The 18,170-nt window shown below is 39.6% G+C and overlaps 1 protein-coding gene across 1 annotated transcript; it reads left to right on the top strand.

Annotated features, from left to right (window-relative positions):
* The first annotated feature begins 1,468 nt into the window (after positions 1-1,468).
* On the top strand, positions 1,469-17,788 carry slc43a2b (solute carrier family 43 member 2b). Its single transcript, XM_084731242.1, has 14 exons — positions 1,469-1,519; positions 3,381-3,665; positions 8,065-8,359; positions 8,518-8,573; positions 8,663-8,739; positions 11,540-11,632; positions 12,453-12,586; positions 13,197-13,393; positions 13,512-13,655; positions 14,898-15,030; positions 15,209-15,341; positions 16,442-16,515; positions 16,694-16,817; positions 16,910-17,788. Exons 2-14 carry the CDS (start codon positions 3,503-3,505, stop codon positions 17,069-17,071), a joined length of 1,785 nt encoding a protein of 594 aa, XP_084587368.1. The 5' UTR covers positions 1,469-1,519; positions 3,381-3,502; the 3' UTR covers positions 17,072-17,788.
* Positions 17,789-18,170: the final 382 nt, after the last annotated feature.

The following is an 18,170-nucleotide window of genomic DNA, read 5'->3' as shown; positions in this document are numbered from 1 at the left end:
TCACAGTAACAGCACAAATTACCATATCAGTGTTTGTTTAGATAGGCTCACTGTTGGTCACTCAGTGATTGATTTGCATATTGATTAGGCTACAGTTTCAGCTTAGCACTCTGCAAGAGTGGGCAACCTGGTGATCTCCAAGCTGGAAAACAGGCTTTGACGGTCAGTTTGCTGGTGAAAAGAAGAACTATAAACTGAACTTAGATAACAGTTCCTACTTCTGCATTATTTTGGGCCACATCCACCAAACCAAATACTGCAGTCAGCATGAACCTTTTTTTGTTTCATGTTTTAATTGCTTTTTAAAAAATGTGATGTAAATGAATGAGGAATATAAAGCATGTTAATGCGCTTCTTGGTTTTCTTTTCTTTTCCTTATAACATTCTTGGTTTTGAAGTGCTGATGATCAGGTACAAAGAGGACAAACAGAGGAATTGTTGTGGGGATGGATGCTGTGGAGGAAAGTGGGTTAACGTGACTGATTGATTATTGATGATTAGTATAGAATAGGGGACTAAACAGGCATACTGCTTCTTTTATTGATCACGTATACTAAATAATAATGCCGTGTCACATTAATAACCATTAATTACCCGCTTCAAGCATTTATGGCCGCAGCTGGTTTAACATCCAGACTGGAGGAGCTCTATCACCCAACTGCTTCCCTCAGTGTGAGTACACACTTCCACCTCATCACCGGTAAACATTCAAAGTAACACAGTAAACGTCAGTAAACAATAAACAGTTTATGCAACAACTGAAACGGAGGAGTCATCACCTCAGTCAGCCCCCTGCTCTCTATCAATACCTGTTATTGATCCAGACAAAAAACACCCTTATCTGCACAAGTCCATTATGTTTTCCACAAGACTTTGTTTGGCTTGATTAATCCTTTCCACTCAGCCAGTTAAAGTGCTTCAAAACCTCCCATTGCACAACGACTTTGATTAAATAAAATGTGTCATTCTTTAAAAGAAAAAAACATTATTATTTATTACGGTTATTATTTATACACATTGTTCACATTTTAACTACAGTAAGATAAATAAATAAAAATAAAATAAAATAAAATAAACCAAACTGTGAATTCTAAGAACTTTTGCTTAAAAAAAAAAAGAAACTGAAGTAAGTAAAAGTGCTCACGTTGTGCATCGCAGATTAATTTAAAACAGACTCATCAATGCTGTTAAAAAGGCAGCTAATTCTTTCTTTTAAATACAGTCTTTTTTTAAATTCAATTTTCAGCAGTACCATTAAAGCAGATATGCTCTCTGCAAGCCAAAAACATTTCTCTGCAGGCGTGCAAACTGACTCCACAGCTGCAAGAAGTCTCTACTGTCAGGCAAATCCGAAAGTGCTTGGTTTGTATACAATGATCAGCAGATATGAGATGGATAATGTCCAATAGGGGGCGCCATGTGAAGCCTGCCTGAGTATAAAAACCTCTTCACAGATAAGTGGTCACTGCAGAGGAAAGCAAGAAGTTTGAGGCTGGATACTGCTGGAGAGCTTACAGAGGTAATGGACAGCTCACATACCTGTGATTTACTGTGCATTATAGAAAGATAAATGAAAAATGGGAAAATATTTGTTTTTTTGTAAGTTCTGTCGATCAGATGAGACAACAGACACAGAAACAGGTTATCCCTGATTATAATGTTCACTTGCTTATTTCTTAATTTCCATCAGCTCTTAAAACTAATTTCATGTTTATCTTATTGGTTGAACAGATTGTGTGTGGGTGCATGTACAGTAGTGTGTTTGTGTGTGTGTGTGTGTGTGTTTATTAGAGAGAGGTTGGCTGTGTGAGCTGATTTGTTTATTGTTTGTCTGGCAGCCCCTTTATGTTTTGGATGCACCACAGTAATTGCAGAGGACAGTCGCGGTTGGATGGTCCTGAGAGGACATTTAGGGGTTGTGTTGAACAGAAGGGGAGAGAGAAAGACAGTGAGACAGAGGGGCCATGGGGTTGAGAATGAGAGAGCCCCATTTTTTATCCAGTTTAGACCAGTTTGCCTTCTCCATCAAACAGCAAAAACTCTGTAATGCAGCCATGGTTATTAGTGCCCATAATGTGATGCAAGACTGCACTGTAAAACAGTCATGCTAGAATTTAGTGGAATTAACAAATAGTTTCTCATTAGCTTAACCTAAGTTTTATCAGTTTGAAATGATGTGTTGAGTGAATGTACTGCTTACAGTTCAATCAACTCATGAAATGAAGTTTCTAAAGAAACATGATCAGCAGCAATTAAAATGAATCTTAGTTTAGTAAATCCAAGTTTACAGATTTAAACCAAAATTTTAAAAAGTTGAGTGAATATTGAGATAAATGAATTTTAAAAAAGAAAGAAAGAAATTTGAGCGCAGCTGGAGCCTACTTACCGAATATAAAAGAGTAAAAACTGTTAACTTTCAGCTGCTCTGTATTCCTTTATAAAATGTACATTGTTTGCTAGCTAGCTAAAAACTTCTTTTTAATTAGATTGTTTGCAAAAAGTTGCTTTGTTTGCTAGCTAAAACATAAAATGAAAAAGTAAAATAGCTAAAAAGTTACCAAACTTTTGCTTTGTTTGCTAGCTAGCTAAAAGGTTTAAAAAGTTGGCTTAAAAAGTTAGTCGATCTAGTTAGCCTACTCATTATAGCTCAGCAGAGAAGCTCTAATTTCCCCTTCTTTGAGAAAAAAATGATCACGTGTGAAATAATGAAGAGACTTCAAAAACTCAGTTGGCTTGAGTCTGTTCCTAACTTTCTTAAAGGAATTTGATTATTTTGCTCAATCCATCTCAAAAAGGCAGTCGTTTTAAAAGTTTAAAATTGGAGTTTAAAGTTTTGGAGCAGCATTATATTCAATCTAGGGTTAGTGTAAAACCTAAACTGGAATTTAAAGAAAGGTTTTTTAAGCTAGTTTAAAACTGTGGTGCATCACAATTTAAAGTTAAATTGTGTTTTAATCAGGATTAGAAATCAATCCTTGAAACCAACCAAACTTTTTAAAGTAAAAATAGTTTGTTTGCATTGAGATGTAACAATCTTTGCACTAGCAGGAGAGTTAATAAGTTCCCATCAGACATGTCTGTTAGTTAGTTTAGCTCTTTAGAGTACAGCAGCTGACATTACCTCTCCTATGTGTCTAATCACAGTACAAGGGACTTTAAATAAATCAAAAAGTTATGAAACAAAAAGCATGATATCTCAGCTTCATTTTCACTTAATTTCATGCAGTGCAGCCATTTATCTTCAGCTGGGTTCAAAGTTAAGTGGTTTTATCTTGTGATCATTTAAAGCTGAACCTCCCTGTCCTTCAGTGACGTTGGTGATCAGTCGGCTAAGTATAAAACCTCCCCCTCTCTCCTCTTGTGCCTCTTTCTCTTCACAGATAAGTGATCCTTCTTTCAGTCAGGGAGGCTGTCTCTCTCTGCTTCTGTCCTCTCCGGTCGTCTCCCCCTCTCTACTGTCTATATTTCTCTCCTGTGGTTCGGCCTCTAATTTCCCTCCACCATGCCTCCGACCCTGGCCTCAGCGTTTGCCAGGCGCTGGTGGATGGCAGTGACTGCCATCATTGAGAATCTGCTGTTCTCTGCTGTGCTGCTGGGATGGGGCTCGCTCCTCATCATGCTCAAGTCAGAGGGCTTCTACTCGTACCTTTGCAACGAGGAGGAAGGTCAGTCAAAACTGTTGTATTTCAGTCAAAAAATATTTAGATAGTAGCACTTCCTGATCTCAAAATTAGTTTGTTTGAGGTACTCTTTAGATAGGGACACATAAGTACAGTAAAAGCATTTTAATTGTTTTAAAAGAGAGTGTCTCTTGAGTTTTTTTATGGTTCTGTTTTGATAAAGGGATTATTTCAGTTTTCCACAGTAATGTTAGTTTACTCAATTTTGCTTGATGGTGAAGCAAATAGCAAACAGCATCTACCTTCAGGAGGTTATGGCACATACCTCGTAGAGTTTGGGACGTAATCTGGGATGAGGGGTGGGTTAGTGTCACCATGAGTGAAGCTGAAGGAGGGAACAATGTTTAATTCAGTTTAACACAGTGTAACTTAACACTGCTGCTTTTTTTTTTTTGCCTCTTTCACTCTCAAGGAAGAATAAGTGTTTTCTGGGAGCTGTGTTAGGGACTCGGGAGATTAAACCTGATCAGTCAAAGTGACACCAGGTTGCTTTACTTTGGCAAAGTTGTCCAAAAGTTAGAGAGTAAAAAGCTCCAGTGTCTTCAACTAAAGTTATGACATGACAGCAGACTGATAATCCAGTGACCAGTCAGAGAGTAGTAAGCAAAAAAGTAATGTAGATTATACAGGCCAGCCTTATCCTTTGGACCTCAACTTTTCTATTTTGTGTGCCTATAATACTTTGTTTCATTTTGCCGTTTTATTGAAAGAAGTGTCGGGTATTGATTTTAATACCATTGACAAAACTGAAGCTTTACATTCTGGTATTGTAACAACTCTACTAGGAACATTTAAAATTCAACCATGTAACCAATAACCAATAACCAATGGTGAATGGGCCCATTGTAGTTTCTGATAAAAGCTGGTAATAGACCTTGTTCATGGCAGCCATTTTGACATGAAATAGTAGAGTACAGAATATTCTTGCAAATTTGGTTCACTCTCACCATTCAGTTTATTTTCCAGCCTCCTCAGGCAGCTGTGTTCAGCTAACTATCTCTAAACACTGGCAATATGCTACCTGCCCAGCACCAAACAACAGACAAACAAAATTAACAGCTAGCTAAAGAACAAACAGCTAAAAGTTAAGTGGATTAGTTAGTCTGGTCTCCAGATTATTGCTAATGTATCTCCATGTGTACTGCATGTAGCCAGTTAGCTAATTTGCTAACATGTTAACCATGAAGTGATATTTTATTGCTTTAAGCTTTTTGTGCTGCACCCATGGAGGTTTAAGTCAACATATGTCCTTATAAATGACAAAAACAAGTGTGCACCTGTTACATAGTTAGTAACAAATGGTGATTACTATAGTTTCTGATAATTAAGCTGCATTTTGACATTAAATAGTAGCGTGAACCCAAGTGTTGCTAATGATAATTAAGGTTTTGGGGTGCTGCTGCTGTGCACATTGTCTTACTGGAAAGGCTAATGCTACATCGCCTGTAACAGGACCTTAATCAGTATCACTGATAACACCTGTTTACGTTACTATTTCATATCAATATAGCTGCTATGAAAAAGGTCTGTTACGCAAGGCTAATTCTTATAATGTCAAAGGTACACCACTTAAGAGTATTTAAACTGTTTCAGCTGTGAAACTGACTGAAGTGACAATTGAACATCCACGCCTGTTCCTGGAGCACTGCCACAGACGTCTGTCTTATCTTGTTCTGATGACATAAGAGGGAGCGGACAGCAGCACCAGCTCAGCTCTTTTCATGCCTGACACGACATGTGATAGAAGGACAGGGACATCCATGGTTTTATTACTGGTAATATGCAAGTTTAAAGTCCACTGTTAGAGGGCAGGGAGGGAGAGAAGACTGATAGCAAAGTGATGAACAGTAGAAACCGGACAGTAAAAACAAAATGGTGGTTAAAAAAAAGATGATGATGCAGTGTAGATTAGGCTTTTGTGCACATGCAGCAGAGGCATTGGAGGAATGGTCAAAACCTGTTTTATCTGATTAGGTCAGCAGATATGAGTCACCATAGAAGGGGAACCATGTGTCTTAGCCTGATTTCCCATAATGCTGCTTCAGACCTTGGATTAGTTTAGATAAATTGGTCAAAGTCCAAATTATTTGTTTTGAATTCTTACACGTGTGAGAGTTTTTAGTTAAACACAGTTAAACAAAGCACACGTTCCCTGGAATTTATATTAATCAGAATTTTCATACATCTAACAGGCTATATGTTTCAAATAGAACTGCACAATTAAGTTCAACTGTTGAATTAATCACCAGTATTTTGGATTGATCAATTGATGGGTTTGATCCTATGACTGTAAACTGAATATCCTTGAATTGTGGACAAAACAAGACACTTTAAGACATGATCTTGGGCGTTGGAAGACACCGATCAACATTTTTCAGCATTTTCTGATATTTTATAACTCAAACGAATTATTGATTAATCGATAAAATAATGGACTGATGTAAAATTGTGCAGGGACTGTAGTGTCCCTTCCAATATCCCGGGGTTACTGAATGGCGTGGTTACTGAATGCAGTAATTTTGATCAAAACTTTAAAATATAACCACTGTTTTCTGTCAGTGTCTATGTTAGGTTGTGAAATCCAGTCTTGTATCATAATAATGCATTGTTGTCACAGAACAATGCATTTTTATGTTTTCAAAGATTGTGTCTCCTCCTCATCATGCCTCACAGTGGTTTGGTCCACTACCTATCTATAGCCATAGATCTATTTTTATTGCCAGAATGTTTGATATAAATAAAGCAACAAATCTAGTGTATTATTCAGACCATTGGGGGAAAGTGAGAAATATACACAGATCTCTTACTTTATAATTTGTCCCCATGATGCTATAATCTCAGTTAGCACTCCTCTGGCAGCAGCACAGCACCTCTCCATCTCTCCTCGCATCATGTTCCTCAGGCAGGAGCTGCTAGCTTTTTTCTATGCTTATGGGGACATGTCCCAACCAACCATGGCATGAAATATCCACCCTTCCTTGTGTGAGATTTTCAGTTATTTTTGGACACAAAACACTTACTTGCTGGAATATATTAATCAGAATTTTCATAAATCTAACAGGCCAAATCTCACAAGCTGTTGACTTTGCGGCATCCTGTCTGATAAAATCATCTTGCAACACATGCCACACTCAGACTGTGACAACCAGCTGCTCCCTTCAGCTTCGCTGCTGAGTGCATGATCTGGTGTCCTGAATAAGACTTTGGCACTTTGTCATGAAATGCGTCACGGTGTTTCACACAAGGATGCCACACATACTGTATACTTTCCTCACGTGACTACAAAGACGTTGGCTGACTGATACCATAGAGGTGTGAGGGAATATGATCCAGAAAACATCAGCTCATACACGACCAATAACTGCTGCTACCCTGTCCTCCTCGCTTGGACTTTGCACTGCACCTGTCTCACATTATCTCCTCGCAAGTTCTGATGATAATGTGAAGTTTATTGCCAGTGTCAGCTTATCACTTTTTATCCTTGGCATTTTAACGTACTGATAAAATCATAATACCGCCTCAGTAAAGACAGATTGGCAGATCTGAATATTTCTAAACTGTACACGCCCTGCTCCTGATATGATCAAGGTTGGCTGTCTGACAGAAAGCTCTGAAGACTGTCTTTTTCCATATGTATGGGGCTTCATTCAAGCTCTTTTAATACTTTGCATTAGTTGAATGTTCATAAAAATCCACAGACAGGCATAAAGGGTGACCAGCGTGCAGCAGTGAAATTTATCTGGGCTGATTTTAGTTATTTGTTTTTTGTAATCTGATTGTATAACCCAATTACATGTAATCTGTTACTACCCAACCCTAGATATGATTTTATATGTGGCTCTCTAGTTTGGGTTTTTCCACACACACACCTGACTCTGCACGTGCTCAACGCACATGTGGCCAATATGTGTGGATGTATCAGGATCCTGTGAATAAGCAGAAGTGCCATCTTGAAATTTCATCTGTATGACAAGAAGCCACAGCTCACTATACACTAAACCATCTGTAGGCAGAACTCAACTTCACACGTCGGTCACAGTCTGGTGAATATTTTGCACATTCCTGCACAAAATCTGTACAGCTCTTTCATTTAGAAAACATATTGAATCTATTTTTATAATATGTTTCCATGTCAATTTTAATGCTTCTTGACTTGCAGTACTTGCTTTTCATCATTCTTTATATTTTCTACTATGTTTATTGTTATGCACCAAGGCAAATACCTTATATGTAAAAACACACCTATAAAATAAACCTGATCATGATTCCAGTAGGATTATTCGTACCTCCAAACATTTATGGATGACTAGATTTTGTATCAATAAGACCAGATTATGACTTCCATTTCAACTGACAGTGTACTTTCCACTTGCATGTTCTTCAGGTAACAGCTCCAGCTACAATCTGTCCCAACCCCTAGCAACGCCGCCACCCGATGAGTACGTTGAATATTATGAAAACGAGGGCGCAGTGGTTGGTCTGGGAGACGGAGTGGAGATGAGGCCCCTGGTCCCTATGGATGGGCCCCTGAGGATGAACGGCTGGCTGATCTGTAAAGAACAGGATGAGATGCTGAACCTGGCGTTCACAGTGGGCTCCTTCCTGCTCTCAGCCATTACGCTGCCACTGGGGATCGTCATGGATAAATATGGGCCTCGCAAGCTGCGACTGCTGGGCAGGTGAGCGAACAGGAGATGGAATTATCCATGATGTTGTTTCTAGAAAGATTAAATGTATTTTTCAGTTCTTCTACTGCACTGGAATATGCATAACCCTTAAAGAAGAGAGCTAAACTAAATTGTCATCAGAAGTGTTTGATGTGATTGTCTGTTTTCAGCACATGTTTTGGATTGTCCTGTCTAATGATCGCTTATGGAGCCTACCAACCAAATGGTAAGGGTCTGCCGGCGAGTCCGTTTCTGTTGTATTTGAAATAATGTACAGAAGTGTCGTTCTTGAGCTAACATTTGTGTCATTTGCAGAACTCTCTGTCCTTATCTTCATTGCCCTCACTTTCAATGGTTTTGGGGGCATGTGCATGACCTTCACCTCTCTCACAGTAAGTGTGTGCTATGTAATCCTCCTGCTCCAGAGCTTTTGCACTTGATTTATAATATTTGTCCAGATGTATATTGTCTATGTTGCTTTTATTGCTCTCTTATATTAGTTTGCTGGCTCCCTGCCTGCCCACCCTCTCCCTCCCCTCTTGTCTGGCAATCTGTTTTGGGGTTTTTTTTGGCTTCTTACACTGCACTCTGTGTTCCTGCAGACAACCAGGCTGAGCTTTTGATAGAAGGAAGGAGGGTGAACCTAATGGTTCATTATCACTTTTCACTGCATCTATTATTGTGCTTCAGCAAGATCATCATAGCAACTGTTGGGCTTTTGAGTAGCTCATCTTCCTGTCTGTCTCTTTTACACAAACGTGCATTTAATGTACATGCACAAAAGACACTAATCATTTAAATTAATATTTGGAAGCCGATGTATTCTAGCAATGCAACATGACTCTCAAAAGGACATAATGAGGCTGCACAGCAGCTCTAATTTACAGTTTCACATTGTATAGCAAAGAGATCAGATTCAAACTCTCATCCCTTTAGGGTTCGTTTTGTGTTTACAGAGAAGTTAAAAGAGTATTTGCACTCCTATAACTTTGTCAGACATTTGAACAGTTCAAATGTAGTAAAGTATCAAAATTGATAAAGCAGAACCAGAGCTGCCAACCTTCTTATCCCATACATTCTTCTTCCTTGTGAATAAGTTAGCCTTCATCATTTAAGCTAGAGAGCCCTTTCTGGCAGAAATCTTGCTATTTAACCCAAACCATGATTTTTCTCCCCAGTAGAAAGCCTTGAAGGCAAACTTGTCCCAGAACAGAAATCATGGTTTAAGTTAAAATAGCAAAATGTCTGCCAGAAACTTCTTCCATGTTCCCTGCATTACCCAAAATGTAACTCAAGCCCCAACCATACAGTCAGATAATCAGGCGTATTATGTTAATAGTGGCTAATGTAACCTTGAGCTGTTTGCCTCAAGCAGAGATGACCGGGCTACTGGTGGTAGCCCTTTCTGCAAAAATGTTATTTCAACCCAAACCATTTTCTGGTGCCTGTGTCAGCTGCTCGGAGAAGGTATCTTTCAAGGCTTTCTGCCAAAAAGCCCTTTTCAGTTAGATTTAGGGAAAAATGCTAGTAGCAGCCAATGTAGCCTTTAGCCACTAGCCTCAGGCAGAGATGAGCAGGCTACAATGGTCTGGTATGCTAACTTCTTTCAACCAGAAGCTTTCTCTGGAGCCACAAACACATTTACACTCAACTTTTCTTTTTACATTTTTTACAACATAACCAGAGATATCAGTTAGAACATACATGAGAGATTTTCCAGACGTTCTGCAGCTTCCTTTGCGGCCACAAAAGCGTTTGAACAACCTTTTTTTTAATATATGCAGTACTGCTCCCCAGGATCTCTACACAGACTCTAATGTGTAAAATCAGTGTGGTTTCCCTTTAAGGCACAGAAAAACAACTGGTGCTCTTTCACAGAGTTCACAGGGTCAACTCCATTCCTTTGCATTCTTTCTCTGCTGTTCTTCATCCTCCTCTTCCCTCCCCTCACCATCAGTTCAGCCTATGGCGGCTCACACAGGAGTCCTGGGGCTGTACCATGGTGATGTGGCTCACAAGAAAGGGGCTCTGCTCCAGTAAATCTCCCAATAAAATGCCTCTTTTCTATACCACCACATACCTAAATCCCATTCATTAGTTTCCACCACTGGCCTGAATGTCAGTGATGTAGTAAAAATATAATTTAGAGTTTTGTTTGCTACTGTCCTGTAGACCTCAGGTCATGGTTGCCCCAGCGTCTGTGCATAAAACCATGTTTTCCCCTTACACCACCTGCCACTCCATCTCCCTGACCGCCTGATATACACTACATGAAAGTCTCAGTGGTGGGTTAATCATTAGACTCTCTGCTGATCCTTGACTCCGTGATCACAACTCCACCTCAGACCTTGCGGGCATTCATTCTCAGCTGAGGGGTATTGGGTAATACTCCGGTCACCTCTGTCTCCCTGCCAATGTCAAAGCCAGTTGAGACACTTTTCCAAGTCCTCATGATAATTTTACTGGGAAACACTGTAACTTGGGTAGTGCAGCTTGTGCAGTTTAGTACACACACACACACACACACTACACACACACCACTTCCTCAGCTTCCCCGCTCTTATGTAATTGAATGTGCTTGTTGTTGTTCAGTCTCTTGAAAACAGAACAGCTTGTGAATGCCTTTGTATTTGCATGTTTTGCCGCCCACTGTCTCCTGTCTTGTCTGTTTTTTCTCTCTGTCCTCAAACGGGAGTCAAGACAGAGAAATGTCACCTCACCTCAGTCGCCCCTTCGGATTGTTTCAGCTGTATAGAATTCGTCAGCAGTGCCGCGTTTGCGTCGCGTGTTGGACAGCTGTGTGTGTGTTACGTGATGCTGTTCTGCTGGTGCTCCGTGTCACTCGGCTGTGTTTTATGTTCTCTGATGTTCTCTCTGTAGGGCCATGTCTGCTTGCTAATTGGTTCCCACTGTCCACTCTGACCCTGGTGTCAGTAGGCACCATTCTCACAGTGTCCCCAATCTGTCCCCGGCCTCAAGCTCAGAGCAGCTACATTGCAGCTGAGATCACTATGATCTGAGCAGCAGAGGGTTTAACCTTAATCCTTACATACACAATAGGATACTGCATTTCATTTCACTTGCAAGTTTGCACAAAACTACAACAGGAAGAGGTTGTTAGAGTTTGATATAAATTTAATGATGTGATAATTTGAAGGCTGTCTCTTTTCATCTCTGTCTCCTTCTCTTAAGCTCCCTAACATGTTTGGAGACCTCCGCTCCACCTTCATCGCCCTGATGATCGGCTCCTATGCCTCTTCCGCTGTCACCTTCCCTGGTGTCAAGGTAACAAATACAGAATCATTCTACTCCAAGGATCTACTGATCATTTGAATTCAACATTCAGCATTTCTGTAATTATTGAAATTATTTTTTTTATCTGACTGCTGATTAAATAAATTAATTGAAAAATTGACTATTTTGGCTGTGAGAAGTCGCCTTCACTCTGACAAATTAGGCTACTTTATGAAGCTGGGTCGCTTAATCAATAATAATGTATAACAATTGTTTATAATAGTTCATTTAATAATCTAAATCTGCAAAGTAACTAATTAAATTTGTCAAATAAATGTAGCCTAGTGGAGCAAAAGTACACCACTTGCAAAATGTAGTGGAGTTGAAGCATGAAGTAGCAGAAAATAGTTAACATGAACAACTAGTTTGTGTACGTTTAGCTTCACAATCCTGCAAAATTTTGTAGTCTTTTCCCCCATACATATAATATCAATACTTAGCAATACTCTTATTGTACTGTTTGTGCTAAAATTATTTTATTACTTATATGCAGAAATAACAAGTAAAATTGTCCCCATAAGTTCTTGTATTTAGCTGCATTTTCAAATTTAGTAAACTGAACCACACTTTTGAACATTTTGCCCTTAGTACCACTTCTCGATACCCATCCCTATTTGCCATCACTGAGTAACTTCAAATTTTGCACAAGTCATCTAGTATAAAGATAAATAAATATTGAGGCTACCCCTGTGTATTTTTAAGGCAGATATGGATCCAGAGGATTATGCAGTCAAGTATACACTCTTTTGATAGTGTTCTGATCTGTGGTGTTTGTTTTTTGAATTTATTTCTCATGTTTTGATTTTCACAGGTGATCTATGACCTCGGCATTCCTTTCATCACCATTCTGGTGGTGTGGGCTGCCTGTGCTGGTCTGGTCTTCTTAAACTGCTTCTTCAACTGGCCACTGGAACCGTTCCCAGGACCAGAGGACATGGACTACACGTGAGTACCACAGAAATACACTCAGTGGCACATGGATACCGCTGACAGTAAAAGTCCTGCACGCACAAATACAGTATAGGCTCACTTGTCAACAAGAGGACATGCAACATTTTATCATTTTGTCTCAATCTCAGGAAGCCTTTCCCACACATACTAATGTAACAGAATGAATTGCTCTGATAAGTTAAAATACTAAAAATAAGTTTTTGACCTTCAAATGTTTCAGAAACAAAACTAGTTAGACTCATGAAGCAATAGCAGTCTCATATATGTTACAGAGTATATGGAGTAGTTATCACCACTGACACTTATGTAATATGTGCAATAATGTGCAGTGTAATGCTGCCAGGTTAAAGTCTATCTGCTGAGCGTCACACTCCTCAACTAAACTCATCCCTGTGGCAAATCCGTGTTCATTAAAAGCACACATTTGACCTGCGTGTTCAGCAAAACCGAGTGATTCCTGCAGAACTTCCAGGCTTACCTCCACAGGAAGCCGCGTTCTTTTTAGCATCAAAGGCAAATGTAACATCATGAATGTAACATGTCACCATTTTCTAGTTGTGATATTTGCTTTTTATTATTTTAAATGTATCTGTTTCTTTCTCAGTGTGAAGATCAAGTTCAGCTGGCTGGGCTTTGACCATAAAATCACAGGGAAGCAGTTTTACCGCCAAGTGACCACAGTGGGCCGTCGTCTCAGTGTGGGCAACAGCCTGAAGCAGAAGGAGCTGGCCACCAAGGATGGACACAAGCTCTGCCTGTCCACCATGGACCTGGAAATGGACTGCAAGTCACAGGAAGAATGTAAGAAAAATGCAGAATGAGTAGTTATGATGTCAGTAAAAGCTGACCCCCTATTTCTGTGTCCTCACTCTTGACGCCTGTCATTTACCTCCATTTTGTTTCTGTTTCTCCTCTGAAGCCCCGTCCTTCTTGAAAACCATCACTACAATGACGTTCCTGCTCAGTCTGGTGACCATGTCTGTCACTCAGCTCCGCCTCTTGTTCTACATGGGGGCCATGAACAGCGTCCTGGAGGCACTCAGTGATGGAGACCTTGACAAAGGTCGGCCCCTCTACATTATGTTTTAGTATATTTTTGTGTATGTCAAGTTGTTTCTTGCTGTTTTTCCTCTGCTCAGTAACTTTGATTCATGACTTAAAAGCAGCTGGACTTACTTTGCTTTTAATTGAATTTTCAGTGGAGAAAATGGAAGTTGGTAAGACTAGAATCTCATAGTTTTATCAGTAGATTACTGACACACTAGGCAACAATTAGAATTTAACTTTGCCGTCCCAATCCTGTGCAGATCTTATGGAAGCCCATGTCCACTAGTAAAGAGAAATCTACAGTTAGTTAAAATTATGAGACAAAAAGTCGAAATTTTAAAGAAAAAAGGGCAAAAGTGTGAAACAAAAAAAATGAAATGATGAGAAAAGTCAAAATTATGAGACAAAAAGTCATATTATTAAATAAAAAAAGTCATAATTATTAAATAAAAAGTCATAGTTATGAGTTAAAAAGTTATAATTATGAGATAAAAGTCAAAATTATGAGATAAACCGTCAAAATTACAAGACAAAAAGTTTAAATTCTGACAAAAAAGGCATGATCGTGAGATGTAAAATCATACTGAGATTTTAAAAAATAAAGTCAATTATTATCTCATAATTATGACTTTATCTCATAATTTCATTTTTTGTCTCATAATCCTGATTTAATATCTCATAATTATGACTTTATCTCAGAATTTTTGTCTTATAATCTGGACGTTATATCTCATAATTATGACTTGCCATGGGGATTTTTCTGTTCTTTCACTGATAGAGATGGGGCTCCAGAAAATCCACTCCCACTACTCTGTGGCTTTTGCTGTAGCTAGTGTTGTTATTTCATTATTTGACCTTGGCTGTTGTCAATAATCCAGTCCTTCAGCTTCAACCTGAAACCACCAGGTGCCATTTGTTGTACTCATTAACTAACTTTGCCCCTCAGCACCTACTCATATGAGCAGTTTCACATGCCGTACTTGTTATTTACCATCATTCCCCTAACCCCAAATCCCTAACAATAGCATCAGATTGACGTTTGAGTAGCCGCTTTCTCTGTTGTCTCAGTTAATGTGGCTCTGCTGCTCAGGACTAATAATTAACTTTACCACCATAGTCATTAACCACATAGAAAAAGGTCATGAACCCTCCATTTTGTTATCTTTGTATCCCTCACTCATATACTTCCTCTTTATTTTTTTTCCCTCAATTTCTAATATTCATTGTACTTTTTTTTAACAACCTTTTCATCCCTCAGTGAGTCTGTACTCCTCCATCTTTGGCATGCTGCAGCTGCTTTGCCTGATGACCACGCCTGTGATTGGTCAGATCATGGACTGGAAGCTGAAGGACTGTGACGATGGAGAGGAGGAAAAGGACCCCTGCAGCAAGTGAGTCAAGTTTGAGTTGCTCCTTAGACTGCTTTAACCTCTTTCCATTTATAGGCCCAGGCATTACTCTGATGTTTCTTTGCCTGTGTGATGAATAAAACAAAGAAATGAACCTTTGAGTTGCGTTATCAATTCCTGATAACCTTACCCGTTTCTTCCGTCTGATTTTCACCACTAGGGGGGAGATTAAGAAAAAGCGTAGAGACAAAAAGACCCAGAAGGTGACCAATGCCCTGCGAGCATTCATCCTCACAAACGTGCTTTTAGTGGGATTTGGAATCACCTGCCTCATCCCCAATCTGCCCCTTCAGGTGAGTGAACCACTTCAGTTATCAGAGACGGACGCAGGCCTTCACAGCACTGCAGGGATACAGCAAAGTTATCAGTGTCTCTTTATGGCCTTTAGAATTTATCTCTAAAAATGTTCCTGATAAGCTTTTTTTTTTTTTACAGGTTGTTAAAAGCAGAGACAGTTATGTAAAAGTCAACATGGTTAATATCATCTCTGTGTGTGATTATAGAACCCAATACACCTTTATCATGACAGCCATATTGATATGAAACAGTAGGTTAAACACAGGTGTCAGCAAAGATTCAAATTGAGGTTCAGTTCCAACATGCACAGCAGCAGCACCCTGACCTGAAATGACCTTTACCTCCAACTTTAATTAGTATCATTGGTACCACCTGAGGGCGGCACAGTGGTGCAATGGTTAGCACTGCTGCCTCACAGCAAGAAGGTCCTGAGTTCAAATCCCCCAGCTGGCTGGGGCAGGGCCTTTTTGTGCAGAGGTTACATGTTCTCCTCGTTTCTGTGTGGGTTCTCTCTGGCTTCCTCCCACAGTCCAAAGACATGCATGCTAGGTTAATTGGTGGCTCTAAATTGCCCGTAGCTAGCTAACTAATCTACATTAATTGTTAGCTAGCTAGTTTGCCAGAGATTCGCTAACATAAACTATCAGATGTTTTGCTAACATTAGCTACTTAAAGATGTGACTGTGTGTCTGTGAAGATTCTCAGTCATCCAGGCCTTACTGGTCCCCCAGCAACAACTTTAACCATCTTCAAATAGTGGTTTTCTTTTGAACACAGATGAGCCTAGCAAACAGCATATCTGAGTACAGGAAACCGGAAAGGAGAATATTGACTGAGGTTCCACCAGGTAGCTTGCTCAACTGGAGCAGAGAGCAAAAAGAGGCAGGATTTAGCAAGGGTCAGTAAGATAATTAGTTATCATTAGAGGTGCTTGAAGGATTTTGTTACCTTTGGACAGAGCCAGGCTAGCTTTTTCCAGTCTTTATGCTAAGCTAAGCTAATTGGCTGCTTCATATTTAACAGACACACGTGAGAGTGCTATCGATCGTCTCATCAAACTCTATTAATATTGATTTGTTCTACTTTCATCTTTCAGATTGTGTCATTTGTCTTACACACTGTGGTCAGAGGATTCATTCACTCTGCTGTAGGTGGCCTCTACGCTGCTGTGTAAGTCTCAGTGCACCACACACACACACACACACACAGAGACACACACACACACACACACACACACACACACACACACACACACACACACACACTGACACTCATCATCATCTTCAGATTCTGCATATGGATGCACTTTCAAACTGTGAAACTAAATTTACCACTACCGTCTCTCCAGGTATCCGTCCTCTCAGTTTGGCAGTCTAACAGGCATGCAGTCTCTGGTCAGCGCTGTGTTTGCTCTGCTGCAGCAGCCCCTGTTTCTGGCGATGATGGGACCCCTGGGGGGAGATCCATTCTGGGTATGAATGCACACTCACACACACACACATTTAAAAACACACATGCAAAAATTAATCCTCCGGGCGTGGCTAATTCTGGTGTTGTCCTGCAGGTCAATATCGGACTCCTTGCTCTCAGTATGTTGGGTTTCCTGCTGCCTCTGTACCTGATCTACTACAGACGGACGCTCTACAGAGAGCAACAGGAGAAGGAGGAAAACGCCAAGATCTTCATCCGAATCAACGGCACTGACATCCCTGAGGCCTACGTGTAGAGAAAAGTAGACGAAGAAGAGAGATTTTTTACTGAGAGACATTGGCAATCCAGTTATACGTGCAGACACATAAAAGGACAATTGAAATCTTTACTATTTAGAGTATCACATTTACAGTAAACTGTATAATTGTCATGGGTTTCCATACAAACACAAACAGACTGCCACATCCATTTTACAAAATCCCACCAAGATGAAGTGATGCTGCAATTGTTTCGGAAACGAGTCCGTTGGATGGTCGCTGAGGAGGAAAGTGAAATGTGGAGGGTAGAAGAAGAAGAACAAGAGAGAGGAAAGACTGTGAAAGGAAAGAGGCGTCAGTCCTCTGCATTCCCCCCAAAATCCTCTGACTTCTCTTTTTATTCCCTCCTCTCATAAGACTGCTTTAATATTACCTACGTGAGCAGAAAAAAAGGAAAAAGAGAGCTGGTTTAGTGCCATGACGACACCTTCACGACCAACCTCACCATTATAAGTGAGCGATTCCACTATTATGAGTTTTCTTATTTGTTTAACGTGTTGACTTTAAATCACCCTGATTGTAAATCCCATCACATGGTGCTACCTGTCTCCTCATCAGCTGGATTTTTTGGTGGTGTAAGGTAAGTGTGGACTAAATGGCATTAATGAGTGACAGGGAGGAGAGAAGGGCCTTATTACTGATGATGAATATTTGTTTTTATAGTACACTGTAAAAAATGTTGACAAGGTAACTGTTCACAGAATTTGAGTTTTGAGTTAGGCTAAAAGTCTTGAGTTTTGAAGTAAACTTTTAAAGAGTGTTGCTGACGAATAATGTATTGTTGAGGGAAATTTAATAAATAAACTTGAACATTTGAGTTTCAGAAACCCCCAGGTATTTCAAGAACTGTTCGCAGTGAGCTGTGTACCTGATTTATTATTATTAACTATTGTAAATTTTCACTTTATTTCTAAAACTCAAAGATTAAAGTTTTTTCTAAGAGGGAGAAAATGACATTATCTCAACAAAAATGTTGTAGATTTACAAAGTTTATTTCAAAATTTAAGTGTTTGAGTTTGATTCAAAACTCAAAAGTTTAGTGAAGTCAGTTGCCTTGAAATTGTGTTTTTTCAACGT

Source organism: Lutjanus erythropterus, chromosome 11 (assembly GCF_056507025.1).
Source record: "Lutjanus erythropterus isolate fLutEry1 chromosome 11, fLutEry1.hap2, whole genome shotgun sequence".
In the NCBI taxonomy this organism is placed as follows: domain Eukaryota; kingdom Metazoa; phylum Chordata; class Actinopteri; order Lutjaniformes; family Lutjanidae; genus Lutjanus; species Lutjanus erythropterus.
Note: the sequence above shows the minus strand (reverse complement) of the source record. Positions and strands in the feature narration are given on the sequence as shown.

Excerpts from the sequence above, each read along its gene's own strand:
- slc43a2b (XM_084731242.1), top strand. The coding sequence starts at position 3,503 with ATGCCTCCGACCCTGGCCTCAGCGTTTGCCAGGCGCTGGTGGATGGCA. Across the intron at positions 13,656-14,897 it reads TGATGGAGACCTTGACAAAG|TGAGTCTGTACTCCTCCATC; the intron begins GTCGGCCCCTCT and ends TTCATCCCTCAG. Across the intron at positions 15,342-16,441 it reads TCCCCAATCTGCCCCTTCAG|ATTGTGTCATTTGTCTTACA; the intron begins GTGAGTGAACCA and ends TTCATCTTTCAG.